General features: G+C 36.5%; 1 protein-coding gene across 2 annotated transcripts in view; it reads left to right on the top strand.

Annotated features, from left to right (window-relative positions):
• The window catches only part of SCLT1 (sodium channel and clathrin linker 1), a 247,538-nt gene that overhangs the window by 141,388 nt on the left and 84,197 nt on the right, over positions 1 to 21,953 (top strand). For both annotated transcript variants that reach the window (XM_059924260.1, XM_059924259.1), the window contains exons 13-15: positions 2,298 to 2,396; positions 6,373 to 6,444; positions 20,380 to 20,454. In XM_059924260.1, coding sequence (XP_059780243.1) covers positions 2,298 to 2,396; positions 6,373 to 6,444; positions 20,380 to 20,454 — 246 coding nt within the window. The remainder of the gene's footprint in view (positions 1 to 2,297; positions 2,397 to 6,372; positions 6,445 to 20,379; positions 20,455 to 21,953) is intronic.

Below are 21,953 nucleotides of genomic sequence, written 5' to 3'. Positions count from 1 at the left end.
TCATTAAATTATTATTTCATTTAATCAATATTTATTGAATTCCTAGTATATGCATAGTACTCCACTGGGACGTATGGGGATTACAAAGGAAAAACTTTGTTTTATTTATGTTTTCTTTTTTACATGATAGATGGTTTTCCAAGAGAACTATTAAAAACAAAACAAGCTATAAGTTGCATGTTAAGAAGCTACTAAGAAATAAAAAAGAAATAATTATCCAAATCTAAGCTGTGAGAATGCTAAGGTGCTTTTTATACCTTTCAGATACTATTCCCTTCTGTGATCTTTTAGAATGGATGAAAGGCACAAAATACATAATATGCTTGGGAATTCCTCTAAACGCCTAAGTTAACTAGAAAAATTAAGAGCAGGGCAGAATTGTTTCTCTCTCTCCTCCAAAGCCTATGAGCGTTCTTAACATCAGGTCGTAAAGATGAATATTTTGTGTGGAGCACAGTGGACAGAGAAGGTAGTAGTAATAATACTCATTCCTGTCCCTTAAATCTTCTCATCCAAGTCTCAAGTCCACAAATTGGACTTGAATCGTAAATTGCCTGTTTATGGCTACAGTATTAAGTTCCCTCTTGACTTATTGCTTAATTGCCAGAGGGTTCCCACCTTCAGTTGCTTGTTCCAAGAAGTCAAGAAGTTCTCTTAACCAATCATGCAAACAGGTATGAAGCACAACCTTACCATAGTTTCTTATGAAACTTCCCTTTTCCCCATTGTCCTATTCTCCATGACAAGATTGTTATATCAGAACAGCTATTACTTCTCCCTAGCTTACCTATTTAAGTAGGAGGAAATATATTAAACAACAAAAACAGAGATAGGAATGTGTATGGTATCTTTGCAAGATAGTGGGATCAGAACACAGAGCCACTTACTCTGTAATGATATTTATAAAAAAAAGAAAAAAGATTCATTCAAACCTAAAATTGGAGGAGTTCCAGGCTCAGGAAGATATTTGAACTAGAGATGTAAACGTGGGACTTGTCAGCATACAAATGGTATTTAAAACCGCGAGATTGGATTAGACCACCAAGGGGTGGATGTGGATAGAGAAAAGGACCAAGGACTAAGACTTGGGTAGTTCAGTAATAAAGAGGTTCAGGAGAAGAGGAAGAAATGGCATTGCAGACTCAAAAGGAATAATCAGTGAGTTAAGAGGAAAACCAATACTAGGGTGTGCTAAAAGCCAAGTAAAGAAGGTAAAACAAGGAAAAGAAAGTAATCCATTATCTCAAGTGCTGCTTGACAGATCAATAAAATTATTACGCAAAATTGACTCTCATGGGTCAGCAGTATAGAGATCATGGACAGTGAAAGCCTGATTAGAGTGAACACAACAGAAAGTTTTGGAAATGAGCAAGTGCAGACTTTAGAGGAGTTCTGCTCCACAGGGAAGCAAAGAAATGGGATGTGACTGACAACAGAACTAGGCTTATAAGAGTATTTTTTAGGTGAGATGAGAATGATTGGTTGGTTAGAAATTTCCTGGAGAGGAAGTAGGTGGTGTCTACAGTGATGGAGGTATGAGGTGACAAGGGACATAATTTGAATAAAACCAAATAATGGAAAGAAAGGGAAATCTAAGAGATTTTTCCAAGAATATAATATTTAGTTTTATTTATTTTACATAGGGAATAAAGGAGAAAGAAAATTAAAAAATAATCCTAAATTCCAAGCCATAGAGATTAGAAGAGTGATGGTACTGACTGAAACAAATATCAAAGGAAAAGAATAAATTTTTAGTTAGGACAAGGTCAGGTGAGGACGTTAAGGAAAATAAATATCATTCATAACTTAGGCAAGATCTCAAAGTGGAGATGTCTCAGAAGTTTCGCATAAGAGGTATGCTTTCAAGAAAGTGATTAGTGGGCTTCCCTGGTGGCGCAGTGGTTGAGAATCTGCCTGCCAATGCAGGGGACACGGGTTCGAGCCCTGGTCTGGGAGGATCCCACATGTCGCGGAGCAACTGGGCCCGTGAGCCACAACTGCTGAGCCTGCGCGTCTGGAGCCTGTGCTCCGCAGCAACAGAGGCAGCGATGGTGAGAGGCCCGCGCACAGCGATGAACAGTGGCCCCCGCTCTCTGCAACTGGAGAAAGCCCTCGCACAGAAACGAAGACCCAGCGCAGCCATAAATAAATAAAAAAAATTTAAAAAAAAATTTAAAAAAAAAAAAAAAAAAAAAAAAAAAGAAAGTGATTAGTGGATAGGTTTTTACCCATTTATTATATAATCTCTATTAATAATGATGTGACCTATGATAACATCAAATTATTATTTTCTGAAGGCTCTGCTTGAGGAGAAGCAAAAAGAAGAAGATATAGAGAAAATGAAAGAAACAGTTTCTCGGCTTGTGCAAGATGCTGCCATAAGAACCAGGAAGGAAGTAAGGGGGTTTTCATTATATTTAAAATTCAAAATTTTACAGAATTTCACAGCTTAAGAGTAGATACTACCTGAGTTTTTGCCTTGTGGACCTAGCTAATTAATTGTCAGCTGATTGTATCAATTGTGCTAAATTTCAAGTAAAAATCATCTCATGATAGTAGCCCCTAACATTAGTGCCAGCGTGAGGTAGAGGTAGGGGATAGGGCAAGTGGGAAGGAGAGAGATTTAGGCTAGGAATATAGTGAAGATTAACACACCTGAAGTATGATGTAAAGAAGAAGGGTCAAAAAGAAACTTAGAACATATAAGAAGCAAGAGAAGAAAACCTACTGTTACTTGCAGTATCTTAGAGTATCTTCGGACTGGAGTACCAGAGAAATCTGCTTTAACCTCTTATTTTATTTGTAATGAAGCTGAAACCCATGAGAGGTTATTGGCTCACTCAAAATTGTACACTAATTAAAGCCAGAACTTAGACTCACAACTTCTCCTTGCTATACTGAGCCCAGCATTGTTTCAATCGCATCATGCAGATACCTATATGATTTGTGAATTGTGTTGTTTGCAATTCCACTATCAAGACTAAATCTTATTTTTTTGTGTTAAAGCAATGAGTTGTTTCTTAGTTTGAATTGCAAACCTTATGAAAGTTAAAACTGTCTTGGAAATATAAGTTTGCTTTCATATAAAGAGAGAGGGAAGACATACATTTATTTGCCTTTTCCTCTGGTGTGGATATGAATTAATTCATAAGTGGTGTGGTAAAGTTAAAAAGTGTAAAGTGAGTTTAGGAGGAAGAAACCACAAAAACCCATTTTAAAGATGAAAAAACTGGAAAGCAGAGTAGTTAACTAACTTGCTTAGGGTTCCACCTCTAGGAAGTAGCAGAACTGGGTTGCAGATGAGCTCTACTCTCAATCACTATGAGAAATTGTTTATCGTGAATTTAGTATTTTTTTTATTTTTAGAAATTTTCAAACCCATAAAAAGGAAAGAGCTGTATAATGAACACTTATTTTCCTCTCACCCAGAAAACTCTTAGTGTCTTGCTACACCCATTCCATCTCTCTTTATGTTACATACACACTCTTCCCTTTTGCCAAACATTCAGACATAGGCTGCAGGCCTCATGACACTTCATCTTGTCATCTGTTTCCCCAGAAAAAGGACATTTTGCTACACAACCACACCACAATTACCATGTCTTAAAAAAAATCAACATTACTTCAATCCACACTCGAATTTCCCAAAATATTGTTTGTAGCTGTTTGGTCTTTAAAATTCAGGATCCAATCCATGTTTATGCATCATTGTATTTGACTACCACGTCTCTGTAGTCTCCGTCAATTTAACCCAGTCCCCTGCTTTCCTTTGTATATGACAAGAATCCTTTGTAGAATCCTTCAGAATAGTCCACATTTGGATTCATGTGACTGTTTCGTTTTGATTAGATTCAGGTCATTTCTGGCAGAGTGATATGTATACCTACATCCCACTTCATCGCATCAGGAAGCTGTAATGTCAGTTGTACATTGGTGATTCTAAGCTTGACCACATGATTAAGGTGTTCAGACCAGATCTTTCCATTGTATACTTCATAAATAATTGGGGAAGTTACTTGAAGACCATGCAGCTATCCTTTTCCACCAAAATCTTTCATCCAGTGGTTTTATCATCCATTGATAATCCTTGTCTAAAATAAATAAATATATGGGGTAATTAGAAATTCTAATTCTGTCAATCTCTCTATACATTTATTAGCTGTTATTTTTTGGTAAGGGCTAGAGTCCTGCCCCCTTTGTTATGATGGATTCATTTTTATTTTTTTATTTCATGATTCATTGCCATCAGTCTTCACTTTTATTCTCAATTTGTCTCTCTAGTTTTCCTGGATAAATGATATTTCTCATCTTGTACTTTCCTTGCCTCAGACCTAGAATCAGCCAGCCACTTCTTCAAAAAGCCTTGGTTGTAATTTTTAATTTGATATTTTGTCAGATAGATGAATTAGCAAAAGCAGAAATTCCTGTTTTCATTTTTACTGTAATATTTACATTAATATGCTTTCCTACATATTCGTAAAGACTATCTGAAATTATTAACATAAGTGGTTTCAAAATATATATACTGTTATGGTCATAAACCCTCATGTTACCTGCATCATTTCTAGATACTAAAAAGAACACTTTTAAAAAACTATGTGAGAGACAGACAGACATGATTGGGCTTATAAGAACCAAAATTATTTTATTCTAGGAACCTTCATGACTTAGTTTCAGCCTGAATATTCCTTGTCTATAATGGGGATAATAACTACTTCATCATGTTGTTGTGAGAATTAATGAGATAATAACACGTAAAGCACTCTGAACAGTTCATAACACATTAAATCTCAATAAATGCTAACTATGATTGTCACTGACCTGTAAATAAGGTGGATTGATCTTTAATATAGTTTTTCATAGGAAAAGCTACATCAAGTTATAACCTAAAATGGAACGGAAATGGACCCACATATAATATGCTTGGCAGGCCTTCCAAAAAATAACTCTAGTTTAATTAACTAAAGTATATAGCAGTGTTGTAAATGTTCTAAAGAAGGTTTACATCATGTTTGAGAAATAATCCATTTTATAAGATGCTAGAAAATTTCCAAATACCTTTGGGTCATAAATGTGTACTGATGATATATCATCAGGATCAATATTCTTCATGGTCTTTTTAAAAACATGAGTAGGGACTTCCCTGGTGGCGCAGTGGTTAAGAATCCGCCTGCCAATGCCGGGGACACGGGTTCGAGCCCTGGTCCGGGAAGATCCCACATGCCACGGAGCAACTAAGTCCGTGTGCCACAACTACTGAGCCTGCACTGTAGAGCCCGCGAGCCACAACTACTGAAGCCCGCATGCCTAGAGCCTGTGCTCCGCAACAAGAGAAGCCACCTCAATGAGAAGCCCGCACACTGAAATGAAGAGTAGCCCGCGCTCACCACAACTAGAGAAAGCCAGCACACAGCAACGAAGACCCAACCCAGCCAAAAATAAATAAATAAATTTATTAAAAACATGAGTAGATATTAGAAAAAAATATTGTCTTAGGAGCCATCCTGAGGAGATGTGACTAATTCTTGAAAATACTCTGTACACATAAATTCTACTATTTCTGAAGATATTTAACTGCTAATTAAAATAAGGGTTTTTCTTATAAAGTAATGTGGCACTGAAATATGATGTGTACTATAAAAATATTCTTCTGTTTATAAAACAAAAGTGCCTTAAAAGTTATTAATTACATTTTTAGTGTATAATTCAGTTTTTCTCCTGACTTGCTCTGTGGTAGCAGATCTCAAAGTATTGTTCAGGTGGTCTGCAAAATCATACCTACTTTCATAATTATAGTAAAACACTTTGCTTTTTTCACAGTCATTCTCTCATGACTCTGCAGGGTTGTCTTCCAGAAGTTGATGGTATGCAACAACACAACAGCTTGAACATGGAAATAGATATGAGAGTCTAGCTATCTTCTATTAAGCCATAGACATTAAGGAAATTTGCAAAAATGTAAACTAATACCACTCTTCTAAAAATTTTTTAATTTTTGGGAAATACACATATTTTCACAAAAGTGTATTTTTTATGTTAACCTGTAATGACTTTAGTTATTATTTATAAAGGGATTAATAAGTAAATATTTTGAAATTTTCTGTTTTCATTTCTAATATGGTACATTTTAATTGAAAGAGAACCCATTATAAAGACCAAAAATTTGACAAACACTTTAGGAGACATCATCCTGTTCACTTACTTCCACTGTTATGATAAATTCTTGACTCTTTAATACATCGTGTGCTTATCCTTTATGCCCTAAAATTTAGAATTTTATTTTTTATCAAAATTATTATTCTAAATGTTTTTATTGGATGTTAATTATTTTTACTGTAGACCTAAATAATTCATAGATATATTAATTTACAGGTTGCAAACACAAGAAAACAATATAATGTACAGATTTCTCGACTAACAGAGGAACTTTCAGCCCTTCAAATGGTATGTTAGAAGACTATACTGCTATTTTCTTCTGAATATTGTTTACTTTAAAGGCCAGGATACATTTTTTTTTAAAACATCTTTATTAGAGTTTAATTGCTTTACAATGTTGTGTTAGTTTCTGCTGTATAACAAAGTGAATTAGCTATACATATACATATATCCCCATATCCCCTCCCTCTTGCATCTCCCTCCCACCCTCCCTATCCCACCCCTCTAGGTGGTCACAAAGCACCGAGCTGATCTCCCTGTGCTATGCGGCTGCTTCCCACTAGCTATCTATTTTACATGTTGTAGTATATATAAGTCCATGCCACTCTCTCACTTCGTCCCAGCTTACCCTTTCCCCTCCCCATGTCCTCAAGTCCATTCTCTATGTCTGCCTCTTTATTCCTGTCCTGCCCCTAGGTTCTTCAGAACCATTTTTTTGTTTTAGATTCCATATATATGTGTTAGCATACGGTATTTGTTTTTCTCTTTCTGACTTCCTTCACTCTGTATGACAGTCTCTAGGTCCATCCACCTCACTACAAATAACTCAATTTCGTTCCTTTTTATGGCTGAGTAATATTCCATTGTATATATGTGCCACATCTTCTTTACAGGATACATATTATTGTGCATTCATTTATTCAGAAGATACTTACTAAGCCAGGAACTGTAATAGATGCTAGGAAAAGAATAAAAATCAAAGATAAGCGTGTTATCTGCAGTCTTGGAACTTATGGTCTAGTAGGAAAGATGGATGGCATTTATCACGTTTTACTATGATTATCTTTTTGGGACAAAGAATGTACAGGGTGCTGTTGAAGCATCCATCTGTAGCTGATACCATTTGCTGAGTTCATCTGAGAGACCAGGAAGAAAGAAAAAGTATACATGATGGTGGGAAAAGAAAGACAGTCTTTCCAAAAGAAATGAGTACTCAAGGATGAGTAGGCAAAGAAGGGAGAGGAGAGAGTGCTTGTGTGACTAGAGGTGGAATTAAATATATAAATTTAACCTGAAGATCTGATGAAATGGAATTTAATAACCTTGCTCACAGGGGCATAAAAGTACAAGAATTTCCAGAGATTGGGAAGATATTTTCAACTTTACAAACTCTCATCTTTCCTGAATCTCCATATCACTTTTAATCTTTCTTAAAAAATTTAGCAATGAATTATGTCTTGTAATAAATATTATACATTGTATTACACCTCTCTTTCTCTGTCTCCTTGTCTTCCTTCTCAGTCCCTCCCTCCCCCTCTGTCTTTCTTCATGAAAATCTTATCTTTCCAATTAGATTGTAAGCACTTCAAGGTAGAAGAGTCTTATGCTTTCCTTTATTTTCCCCATTGCCTAATACACTATCTTGCACAGTATGTTTTCAATAAATCCGTATTGACTGATTGATATTTAAACACCTCTGAAAGAATGATCACCTCTTTTCCACATTCTACAAACCAGTGTACATGATGAGACCTTAGTTATTGTATGTGGGTTCTGAGAGTTTTAGAACAAGAAACAGTGTTACTTTTTGGTTGCTTAATGTCATTTGTTCTAACACTATAGGAACATTAAGTAAAATTAATGGGATGCAGTGTGGCCCATTAGTCATGTCTAATTGTTTGTTGTTTTTCAGTTTTACTTCCTCTTCTGTCACCTTGCTATTTTGCTTGTTCTCTTACATGGACTGATTTAACTATCAAAAGATTTACAACTTTGAAGAAGAGGGGTTTTACCCCAGTCTAGGATTATTTAATAAATTATAAGCTCTGGAGGGACAAGAACATTATTTCTTTCTATTTAGGAATGTGTACTAGGTAAGACCTGCAGGGATTTTAAAAATAACTCTTAGCTGTGTAACAACCAGAGCTATGTAAACTCACTTTAGAGTAAAAAGAAGACATAATTTCAGATTATTACAGAACGTGCTTCTTAGGATTTATAGTAAAACATTTGTAACTCATAGCTAAGTGGATTTTTCTGAAGATATTATATATTATCTGATGTCATGTTGGTTTGGTGAAAAAAACTGTACTAATTGAAGTGTTTGAAATATTAAGCATTTAGAGGTATATTTGAAGAAAGACATGTTCAGCTACTTCAAAAAGCAGATTTTCTCAGGAAACTCAGACTACAGTTTGAGGCATAATAACCTAGTGTCGACTATTGATTTCTATTCTTCATTACCAGTTTTACCACCTGTGCACTAAACATGAAGTCAGGGAGGGAAGTTAAGCATACTTTAGCTAACCCAAAGCTAAGTTATGCTTGCAGGAAGGATAAAGTCTTGTATTTTAGGTTAATGTGTAGATTTTTTGGATAGGTTTAAGAAAAGGCCAGAGGGAGTCTGTCTCAAGCCACATATTTCGCTTTGGAGAGCAACATATGCAGCATATGTTTCTCTTCAAATACTCAAGGTTTTACTTCTGCCAAGTAGCAGAGGTTTTTTGCTAATCTCTAGCAAATGAGGGAGAGGATTGATTATAAACGCCCAAATTTATACATGTAAAATGAAACATTCATTATGATCTTTTTTTTGATCCATGAATTTTTTAGAAGTCTAATTTCAAATTCCCAAATACATGGATATTTAGACTCCTTTTTATTACTAATTTCTAATCTGGTTAAATAGAGACCACAGGTCATGGTCTATATGATATTGATTCTTAATATTTGTTGAGACTTTCTTTATGGTACACTATAAAGTGGGTATGGTACACTATAAAGGGGGTATGATTTTGGAAGGACTCCATGAGTTCTTGAAAAAATTTCTAGTATCATTTGGTCATTTCTTTTCCAAAAGGTAGGAATATTGGTGGTGATTAATATCTGAAAAGCTTTTAATAGTAATTTTAAATGTTTGCTTTAGTATTTAGTGCATTTCTGATAGAATTCTTATATTTCTCCTTAAAGGTTTCTACTTTTCTGTCTCATTTTAACTTTGTTATCTCAGGTTAAGCAAATATTCAACCACTGTCGTTTGGCAGTTAAATGGTGGATTAGATAAAGAGAGATGCATAACACATTTATAACATATCTTTCTTTATATGCTACTCACCAGACCCAGAAGTGTGATCTAACCTTATTATTAGTATCTACATTAAAAATCATTTGGGAATCATATCATAGATGCAGAAAAAGCATTTGACAAAATCCAGCACCCATTCATGATTAAAAAAAAATCTCTCAGTAAACTAGGAACAAAGGGAAACTTCCTCAATTTTGTAAAGAATATCTGTAAAAAACCTACAGCTGTGAAACTGAAAGCTTTCCCACTAAGATCAGGAACAAGGCAAGGGTGTCCCCTCTCACCACTGCTTTTCAAGATCATACTGGAAGTACTAGCTAATGCAGTTTGACCCCCCCAAAAAAGGAAATAAAAGGTATGCAGGTTGGGAAAGAAGAATTTGTTTTCAGATAGCATGATTGTCTATGTAAAAAGTCCAAAAGAATAAAAAATAAAAAACCCTGGAACAAAGAAGTGATTATAACAAGGTGGTAGGATACAAGGTTAATATGCAAAAGTCAATTGCTTTCCTATATACCAGCAATAAACAAGTGGAATTTGAAATTAAAAACACAGTGTCATTTACACATTGTCATTTGCATTAGCACCCCCAAAATTAGATAGTTAGGTGTAAATCTAACCAAGTATATATGAGGAAAACTACAAAACTCTGATGAAAGACAGCAAAGAAGAACTAAATAAATGAGGCTAGCCCATGTTCATGGATAAAAAGACTCAATATTGTCAAGATGTCATTTCTTCCCAACTTGATCTATAGATTTAGTGCAATTCCAATTGAAATCCCACCAGGTTATTTTGTGGATATTGGCAAGCTGATTCTAAAGTTTGAATGGAGAGGCAAAAGACCTAGAATAGTCAATACAACATTGAAGAAGAAGAACAAAGTCAGAGGACTGACACTGTACCGCACTTCAAGACTTACTTGAAACCTACAGTAACCAAGACGGGGTGATATCAGTGAAACAACAGACAAATAGATCAATGGAACAGAACTCAGAACCCAGAAATAGACTCACATGAATACAGTTAGCTGATCTTTGACAAAGGAGCAGAGGTAATACAATGGAGCAAAGATAACCTTTTTTTAACAAATGGTGCTAGAACAATTAGGCATTCACATGAATGAATCTGGATACAGACCTTACATAAAAATTAATTCAAAATGGGTCACAGACCTAAACGTAAAATGCAAAACTATAAAACTCCTAGAAGATAACATAGGAGAAAAATATAGATAATCTTGGGTTTGGCAATGAGCTTTTAGTTACAACACCAAAGGTATGATCCATGAAAGAAACAACTGGTAAGTTGGACTTCATTAAAATTAAATTTTTCTGCTCTGTGAAAGACACTATCAAGAAAATGAAAATTGAAATCATAGATTGGGAGAAAATATTTACAAAAAAAACCACCATATCTAATAAAGGACTATTACCCAAAATATACAAAGAATCCTTAAATCTCAACAGTAAGAAAACAAACAACTTGATTTAAAAAATTGAGCCAAAGACCTTAACAGACTCCTCACCAAAGAAGATTTACAGATGACAAATAAGTAAATGAAAAGATACTCCAAATCCTATGTAAAAATACAAATTAAAACAACAGTGAGGTACCATTCGTTACACCAAATAAGTGCCAGATATACCTATTACAATGGCCAAAATCCAGAACACTGACACCACCATATGCTGACAAAGAGCAAGAGGAACTCTCATTCATTGCTGGTAGGAATGCAAAATGGTACAGCCACTTTTGAAGGGAGTTTGCTGTTGTCTTACAAAAGTAAATATACTCTTACTATAGGATCCAACAGTTGCATTCCTCTGTATTTAGCCAAAGGAGTTGAAAACTTATGTTCACAAAAAAACCTGCACATGGATGTTTATATTATATCAGCCTTTGTCATAATTGCCAAAACTTGGAAGCAACCAAGATGTCCTTCAGTTGGTGATGGGTAAATAAACTGGTACATCCAAACAATAGAATATTATTCAGCACTTAAAAGAAATGAGCTACGTCACCATGAAAAGACATGGAGGAAACTTAAACGCATATCACTAAATTAAAGAAGCCAGTCTGAAAAGGTTACATAATATATGATTCCAGCTATATGACATTCTGGAAAAGGCAAACTATGGAGACAGTAAAAAGATCAGTGGTTACAAGGGCTTAAGGAGGAGAGAGAGAGAGATGAATAAGTATAGGCAAAGCATAGAAAATTTTTAGGACAGTGAAACTACTTTATATGATACTATAATGGTGGATATATGTCATTATAAATTTGTCCAAACCCATAAAATGTACAACATCAAGAGTGAACTCTAATGTAAACTATCGCCTCTAGGTGATAATATTGTGTGATGTAGGTACATAAGTTTTAACAAATGTACCACTCCATCATGGGATGTTGATAACAGGGAAGGCAATGTATGTATGGGGACAGGAAGTATAGGAGAAGTCTGTAACTTCCCCTCAATTTTGCTGTGAAGCTAAACTGCTCTTAAAAAATAGTCTATTAAAAAATTACATGAGGGGAGTTATGAACATAGGAGAAATCCCAAATTTCACACCACAAAGTTACTTTTTCATAGATTAGCAACTTATTGTATGAACATATATGGAACATTAAAGTTAAATTTCTTGGGGGACCTTCAAGATGGTGGAGGAGTAAGACGTGGAAATCACCTTCCTCCCCACAAATACATCAAAAATACATCTACATGTGGAGCAATTCCTACAGAACACGTACTGAACCCTGGCAGAAGACCTCAGACTTCCCAAAAAGCAAGAAACTCCCAACGTACCTGGGTAGGGCAAAAAAAGAAGAAAAAACAGAGACAAAAGAATAGGAAGGGTACCTGCACCTCTGGGAGGGAGCTGTGAAGGAGGAAAAGTTTCCACACACTAGGAAGCCCCCTCAGTGGCGGAGACGGAGAGTAGGCAGGGGGGAAGCTTCGGAGCCATGGAGGACAGCGCAGAAACAGGGATGCAGAGGACAAAGCGGAGATATTCCCGCACAGAGGATCGGTGCCAGCCAGCACTGACCAGCCTGACAGGATTGTCTGCTCACCTGCCGGGGCGGGTGGAGGCTGAGAGCTGAGGCTCGGGCTTCGGAGGTTGGATCCCAGGGAGAGGACTGGGATTGGCTGCATGAACACAGCCTGAAGGGGCTAGTGCGTCCAGGAGGGTGCGTCCAGCTAGCCAGGAGGGAGTCCGGGAAAAAGTCTGGACCTGCCTAAGAGGCAAGAGACCATTGTTTCAAGGTGCGTGGGGAGAGGGGCTTCAGAGCACCGCCTAAACGAGCTCCAGAGATGGGTGCGAGCCGTGGCTATCAGTGCAGACACCAGAGACAGGCATGAGACGCTAAGGCTGCTACTGCAGCCACCAAGAATCCTGTGTGCAAGCACAGGTCACTATCCACACCTCCCCTCACAGGAGCCTGTGCAACCCGCCACCACCAGGGTCCCGTGATCCAGGGGCAACCTCCCTGGGAGAACAAATGGCACGCCTCAGGCTGTTGCAACGTCACACCAGCCTCTACCACCACAGGCTAACCCCACATTCTGTATCCCTGCCTACCCTTGGCCTGAGTGAGCCAGAGCCCCCTAATCAGCTGCTACTTTAACCCCATCCTGTCTGGGCGAAAAACAGACGCCAGAGGGCGACCTACATGCAGAGGCGGGGCCAGACCCAAACCTGAACCCCAGGAGCTGTGCAAACAAAGAAGAGAAAGGGAACTTTCTCCCAGCAGCCTCAGGAGCAGCGGATTAAATCTCCACAATCAACTTGATGTACCTGCATCTGTGGAATACCTGAATACACAACGAATCATCCCAAAATTGAGGCGGTGGACTTTGGGAGCAACTGTAGACTTGGGGTTTGCTTTCTACATCTAATTTTTCTCTGGTTTTATGTTTATCTTAGTTTAGCATTTAGAGCCCATTATCATTGCTAGATTTGTTTATTGACTTGGTTGCTCTCTTCCTTTTTATATATATATGTGTGTGTGTGTGTGTGTGTGTGTGTGTGTGTGTGTGTGTGTATTTTCCTTTTTCTCTTTCTGTGAATGTGTAGGTGCATGCTTCTTTGGGTGATTTTCTCTGTACAGCTTTGCTTTTACCATTTGTCCTAGAGTTCTGTCTGTCCGTTTTTTTTTTTTTTAGTATAGTTTTTAGCGCTTGTTATCATTGGTGGATTTGTTTTTTGGATCGGTTGCTCTCTTCTTTCTTTCCTTTTCTTTTATTACATTTTTATTTTTTGGTTTTAAAAAATATTTTCCTTATTTTTTATTTTAATAACTTTATTTAATTTTTTTCTGCCTTTCGTTCTCTTTTTTCTCCCTTTTCTTCTGAGCCGTGTAGCTGACAAGGTCTTGGTGCTCCGGCCGGGTGTCAGCCTGAGCCTTTGAAGTGGGAGAGCTGACTTCAGGACATTGGCCACCAGAGACCTCCCAGCCCCACATAATATCAAATGGCGAAAGCTCTCCCAGAGATCTCCATCTCAATGCTAAGACCCAGCTCTACTCAACGACCAGCAAGCTACAGTGCTAGATACCCTATGCCGAAAAACTAGCAAGAGAGGAACACAACTCCATGCATTAGCAGAGAGGCTGCCTAAAATCATAAGTTCACAGAAACCCCAAAACACACCAACAGACACGGCCCTGCCCACCAGAAAGACAACATCCAGCCTCATCCACCAGAACACAGGCACCAGTCCCCTCCACCAGAAAGCCTACACAAGCCACTGAACCAACCTTACCCACTAGGAGCAGACACCAAAAACAACGGGAACTACAAACCTGCAGCCTGTGAAAAGGAGACCCCAAATGTAGTAAGTTAAGCAAAATGAGAAGACAGAGAAATTCACAGCAGATGAAGGAGCAACGTAAAAACCCACCACAGCAAACAATTGAAGAGGAAATAGGCAGTCTACCTGAAAAAGAATTCAGAGTAATGATAGTAAAGATGATCCAAAATCTTCAAAATAGAATGGAGAAAATACAAGAAACATTTAACAAGGACCTAGAAGAACTAAAGAGCAAATAAACAATAATGAACAACACAATAAATGAAATTGAAAATTCTCTAGAAGGAATCAATAGCAGAAAAACTGAAGCAGAAGAACGGATAAGTGACTTGAAAGATAAAAGAGTGGAAATAACTACCGCAGAACAAAATAAAGAAAAAATAATGAAAAGAATTGAGGACAGTATCACAGACCTCTGGGACAACAGTAAACGCACGAACATTCGAATTATAGGGGTCCCAGAAGAAGAAGAGAAAAAGAAAGGGACTAAGAAAATATTTGAAGAGATTATAGTTGAAAGCTTCCCTAATATGGTAAAGGAAATAGTCAATCAAGTCCAGGAAGCGCAGAGCCCCATACAGGATAAATCCAAGGAGAAACACACCAAGACACATATTACTCAAACTATCAAAAATTAAAAAGAAAAAATACTAAAAGAAGCAAGGGAAAATCAACAAATAACATACAAGGGAATCTCCATAAGGTTAACAGCTGATCTTTCAGCCGAAACTCTGCAAGCCAGAAGGGAGTGGCAGGACATATTTAAAGTGATGAAAGGGAAAAACCTACAACCAAGATTACTCTACCCAGCAAGGACCTCATTCAGATTTGATGGAGAAATTAAAACCTTTACAGACAAGCAAAAGTTAAGAGAGTTCAGCACCACCAAACCAGCTTTACAACAAATGCTAAAGGAACTTCTCTAGGCAGGAAAAACAAGACAAGGAAAAGACCTACAATAACAAACTCAAAACAATTAAGAAAATGGTAATGGGAACATACATGTCGAGGATTACCTTAAATGTAAATGGATTAAATGCTCCAATCAAAAGACACAGACTGCCTGAATGGATACTAAAACAAGACCCGTATATATGCTGTCTACAAGAGACCCACTTCAGACCTAGGGACACATACAGACTGAAAGTGAGGGGATGGAAAAAGTTATTCCATGCAAATGGAAATCAAAAGAAAGCTGGAGTAGCAATTCTCATATCAGACAAAATAGTCTTTAAAATAAAGACTATTACAAGAGACAAAGACGGATGCTACATAATGATCAAGGGATCAATCCAAGAAGAAGAAATAACAATTGTAAATATCTATGCACCCAATCATAGGAGCACCTCAATACATAAGGCAAATGCTAACAGCCATAAAAGGGGAAATTGACAGTAACACAATAATAGAAGGGTACTTTAACACCCCACTTTCACCAATAGATAGATCATCCAAAATGAAAAAAATGAAACACAAGCTTTAAATGATACATTAAACAAGATGGACTTAATTGATACTTACAGGACATTCCATCCAAAAACAACAAAATACACTTTCTTCTCAGGTGCTCATGGACCATTCTTCAGGATAGATCATATCTTGGGTCACAAATCAAGCCCTGGTAAATTTAAGAAAATTGAAATCGTATCAAGTATCTTTTCTGACCACAACGCTATGAGACTAAATATCAATTACAGGAAGAAAACTGCAAAAAATACAAACATATGGAGGCTAAACAATATGCTACTAAATAACCAAGAGATCACTGAAGAAATCAAAGAGGAAATGAAAAAATACCTAGAAACAAATGACAATGAAAACATGATGACCCAAAACCTATGGGATGCAACGAAAGCACAAAAGCAGTTCTAAGAGGGAAGTTTATAGCGATGCAATACTACCTCAACAAACAAGAAACATCTCAAATAAACAACCTAACCTTACACCTAAAACATTTAGAGAAAGAAGAACAAAAAAACCCCAAAGTTAGCAGAAGGAAAGAAATCATAAAGATCAGATCAGAAATAAATGAAAAGGAAATGAAACGATAGCAAAGGTCAATAATACTAAAAGCTGGTTCTTTGAGAAGATAAAGAAAATTCATAAACCATTAGCCGTACTCATCAAGCAAAAAAGGGAGAAGACTCAAATGAAGAGAATTAGAATTGAAAAAGAAGTGACAACTGACACTAGAAATACAAAGGATCATGAGAGATTACTACAAGCAACTGTATGCCAGTAAAATGGACAACCTGGAGGAAATGGACAAAGGCTTAGAAAAACACAGCCTTCCAAGACTGAACCAGGAAGAAAGAGGAAATATAAACAGACCAATCACAAGCAATGAAATTGAAACTGTGATTAAAAATCTTCCAACACACAAAAGCCCAGGACCAGATGGCTTCACAGGCAAATTCTTATCAAGTATTTAGAGAAGAGCTAACACCTATCCTTCTCAGACTCTTCCAAAATATCACAGAGGGAGGAACATTCCCAAACTCATTCTGCGAGGCCACCATCACCCTGATACCAAAACCAGACAAAGTTGTCACACAGAAGGAAAACTGCAGGCCAATATCACTGATGAACATAGATGCAAAAATCCTCAACAAAATACTCGCAAACAGAATCCAACAGCACATTAAAAGGATCATACACCATGATCAAGTGGGGTTTATCCCAGGAATGCAAGGATTCTTCAGTATACACAAATCAATCAATGTGTTACACCATATTAACAAATTGAAGGAGAAAAACCTTATCATCATCTCAATAGATTCAGAAAAAGCTTTCGACAGAATTCAACATCCATTTGTTAAAAACGCTCCAGAAAGTAAGCATAGAGGGAACTTACCTCAACATAATAAAGGCCATATATGACAAACCCACAGCCAACATTGTCCTCAATGGTGAAAAACTGAAAGCATTTCCACTAACATCAGGAAGAAGACAGGGTTGCCCACTCTCACCACTATTATTCAACATAGTTTTGGAAGTTTTAGCCACAGCAGTCAGAGAAGAAAAAGAAATAAAAGGAATCCTAATTGGAAAAGAAGAATGAAAAATGTCACTATTTGCAGATGACATGATACTATACATAGAGGATGCTAAAGATGTTACCAGAAAACTACTAGAGCTAATCAATGAATTTGGTAAAGTAGCAGGATCCAAAATTAGTGCACAGAAATCTCTTGCATTCCTATACACTAAGGATGAAAAATCTGAAAGAGAAATTAAGGAAACACTCCCATTTACCATTGCAGCAAAAAGAATAAAATACCTAGGAATAAACCTACATAAGGAGACAAAAGACCTGTATGCAGAAAACTATAAGACACTGATGAAAAAAATTAAAGATGATACAAACAGATGGAGAGATATACCATGTTCTTGGATTGGAAGAATCAACATTGTGAAAATGACTCTACTACCGCAAGCAATCTACAGATTGAATGCAATCCCTGTTAAAGTACCAATGGCATTTTTCACAAAACTAGAGCAAAAAATTTCACAATTTGTATGGAAACACAAAAGACCCCGAATAGCCAACACAATCTTGAGAAAGGAAAACGGAGCTGGAGGACTTAGGCTCCCTGACTTCAGACTATAGTACAAAGCTACAGTAATAAAGGCAGTATGGTACTGGCACAAAAACAGAAGTATGGATCAATGGAACAGGATAGAATGCCCAGAGATAAACCCACGTACATATGGTCACCTTATCTTTGATAAAGATAATCTACAGTGGAGAAACAACAGCCTCTTCAATAAATGGTGCTGGGAAAACTGGACAGCTACATGTAAAAGAATGAAACTACAACACTCCCTAACACCATACACAAAAATAAACTCAAAATGGATTAAAGACCTAAATGTAAGGACAGACACTGTAAAACTCTTAGTGGAAAATATAAGCAGAACACTCTATGACATAGATCACAGCAAGATCATTTTTGACCCACCTCCTAGAGGAATGGTAATAAAAACAGAAATAAACAAATGGGACCTAATGAAACTTAAAAGCTTTTGCACAGCAAAGCAAACCATAAACAAGAAGAAAAGACAACCCTGAGAATGGGAGAAAATATTTGCAAACGAAGCAGCTGACGAATGATTAATCTCCAAAATATACAAGCAGCTCATGCACCTCAATATCAAAGAACAAACAACCCAATCCAAAAATGGGCAGAAGACCTAAATAGACATTTCTCCAAAGAAGATGTACAGCTTGCCAACAAGTACATAAAAGAATGCTCAACATCACTCATCATTAGAGAAATGCAAATCAAAACTACAATGAGGTATCACCTCAGACGAGTCAGAATGGCCATCATCAAAAAATCTAGAAGCAATAAACGCTGGAGAGGGTGTGGAGAAAAGGGAACCCTCTTGCACTGTTGGTGGGAATGTAAATTGATACAGCCACTATGGAGAACAGTATGGAGTTTCCTTAAAAAACTAAAAATAGAATTACCATATGACCCAGCAATCTCACTATTGGGCACATACCCTGAGGAAACCATAATTCAAAAAGTCATGTACCACAATGTTCATTGCAACACTATTTACAATAGCCAGGACATGGAAGCAACCTAAGTGTCCATTGACAGATGAGTGGATAATGAAGATGTGGCACATATATACAATGGAGTATTACTCAGCCATAAAAAGAAACAAAATTGAGTTATTTGTAGTGAGGTGAATGAACCTAGAGATTGTCATACAGAGTGAAGTAAGTCAGAAAGAGAAAAATTAGTACCATATGCTAACACATATATATGGAATCTAAAAAATAAAAGAATCATGGTTCTGAAGAACCTAGGGTCAGGACAGGAATAAAGATGCAGCCGTAGAGAGTGGACTTGAGGACATGGGGAGCGGGAAGGGTAAGTTTGAAGTGAGAGAGTTGCATGAACATATATACACTACCAGTTGTAAAATAGGTAGCTACTGGGAAGCAGCCACATAGCACAGGGGGATCAGCTCAGTGCTCTATGTCCACCTAGAGGGGTGGGATAGGGAGCGTGGGAGGGAAACGCAAGAGGGAGGAGATATGGGGATATATGTATATGTATAGCTGACTCACTTTGTTATACATCAGAAACTAACACGCCACTGTAAAGCAATTACACTCCAATAAAGATGTTAAAAAAAAAAATAAAGTTACATATCTTATACACTAATAGTTCTATCTTAATAAAAGATAAATTTAGATTAATAATCTTATTTACAACATAGGTTTAAAGATCTTCATTATAATCAGAGTTCATTAATTTGGGGTCATAATTTAGAAGCTTATTTTGAACTTTAAAAACATGCTGTTATATAGTATTTCTGTAAAATAAAGTTATGATAAAGATAATTGAATATTAGCAGTGTACTGTCAACAAAGCAGGTTCATCCGGAGCGTAATAGTAGAAAATAACCACACCCATTCTCAAAAATACATAGAGAAAAACAAATAGCTATGAAGAGCCAGTCGTTATAATGATTGTTCTTAGTTTCAGTCTCATTTGCAAAATTTTAAATTTTATTTAGTATTGATATGCTTGTTTGATTTTACTGATTAAAACCTTTCGAGTCAGAAATGTTTTATGTTCATGTTAATAAAATATTTTTACTATGTCCACTGGCTGCTTATAAGTTTTGCAAAAGAAAATTAACTGTTCTAGAATTTATATACCCATGCATCTTTTAGGCCATAGGTTATCCTGTGGTGTTGTGTCACTGTCTAGTTCTATGTTACCTTTTAAAATATGTGGTAAGAGTATATGAAAAGGAAAACTGTAATATGAGAAAGGGGTCTCATTTATTTTTTCTCCCCAGAATCCCTCAACCTCTATTTTCTATCTAGTATGTTTACTTAGAACTCCTTGGCATTCTATGCCAGAGGTGATCTCTGAAATCCTGAGATAGGTAGCTCTTTGACGACTTGAGTTTTTTGTTTGTTTGTTTGTTTTTCCTAATAATCAGTATGGTCCTGCTATACAAATAAGGGTAAGTGTGGTATTCTTAATTATGAACATATCATTTTCCTTTTCTATTTTTCCCCATTTTTCTTAAGGTTTTACAAATATATTTATTTACAACATGATTTGAATTTATAGGAGTGTGCTGAAAAACAAGGCCAAATTGAACGAGCCATTAGGGAGAAAAAAGCAGTGGAAGAAGAACTAGAAAAGGTAAAGAGAAAAAGGAAAAAATAACTACCTAAAACCCAACTGCAAGTATTCAACATTACTGTCTGCTTTCATCATACTATCTACTAGCAACCCCTATATTATAAGTATTCTCCTGGTGAGTGCTTTTATTTGCTTGGAATATTTTCAGAATCTGCGTTTAAGTACTGGTATTGCCTGTATACATTTCTTAACAAGAGTGGCCACATTATTTGAACTTTTTACTTAAAAGTATAAATTTTACAAAGTAACTGTATTGCTTGCTTAGACCTCATCCCAATATTAAATTTTATTTTGTCTTTTCTTTTTAAATTTTCTGCCAACTCTTATTGGGTGTAGGCCATCTATAAATATAAAAAGTATATATAACCAAAAAAATTATAAATTACTATGATTTTTACCTTTTTAAAAATACAGATTTTTAATCATAGTTAGGAAAGAATATTTACCCCAGTGACATTTGAGAAAGACTATTGCAAGAAGTCTATAGTTTGAAATTTATTTCTTACTTAGATAACTTTTTTTATTTAGCAGTAAATATCCCACTCTTTTAAAATACCTTGGGGAGAAAAAGAGCTAAATTTGATTCAGCAAATCAAATTGTGTTTTAGGTGCTGCATTAGGAACTTTCATAGAGAGGTTAAGTAATTTACCCAATGTTAAAAAAATAGTAAATGGTAGAGTCAGAGTTTGATTTTCAAAGAAGAGCTATATGTGTTATAAAAAACATGTGTTATATCTGTATTATTTACATAAAAAGATTATGACAACATCAGATAATAAAAGAGTAATTTACAAAGGAGAATATAGTATATAATCCCATTTGTGGGGGAAGAAAAAAGAAATATACATATTATGTTCAGGGTAGGCCATTCATGGTCACCACTCCTACAAGGTTGATCCCGTCTGAGTTTCCCTCTGTTATGGAATAGAAATAGGTCCCATTTAGATTGGACCTGCCATCAGGGTTTGAGATGAATATTTTTAATATAACATGGCATAGGTTAAGGAATAGGCTTTATTGGGGAAATGTAAAACCTACAAGGCTAAAGGCAACAGGTAAAGAAAAGTCACAGCTTTCTCTTCTCCCACTGTTCCACAGACAAGTATGCTATAGTCAAAATACTGCTAGTCCTGCAGTATAGGTCTGTATTTTAGTAGCAGGACATTGACATTTTGATACTCTGTCTTTTTGTAGAGCAGGAGTGACAAAGCAGTCTTGTCAGTGGGAGAAGATACAGGTTACTTGGCCAAGCATTCTGGATTGGAGGGTACTTGTGTGTAGGGTGTGTCTGAAAATGTGAACTGCCTAGCACCTGGAGACCTTGCAGTTCATGGGATGCTACAGCCTCTCTGTCATAGGTGGAAGCCCAGTCTCACAGGAAGCAGAGCTTGAATACAACCACTTCTGCTAGGGAAGGGGAAACCCCCATTTCAGCTAGATCATTGTCTGGTTAACCTAGAGTGAGATTCTGGACTCACCTTCAGATAGTTCTACTCAT

This window comes from Balaenoptera ricei, chromosome 5 (assembly GCF_028023285.1).
Source record: "Balaenoptera ricei isolate mBalRic1 chromosome 5, mBalRic1.hap2, whole genome shotgun sequence".
Classification (NCBI taxonomy): Eukaryota; Metazoa; Chordata; class Mammalia; order Artiodactyla; family Balaenopteridae; genus Balaenoptera; species Balaenoptera ricei.
This window is presented reverse-complemented; position numbering and strand designations above follow the sequence as displayed.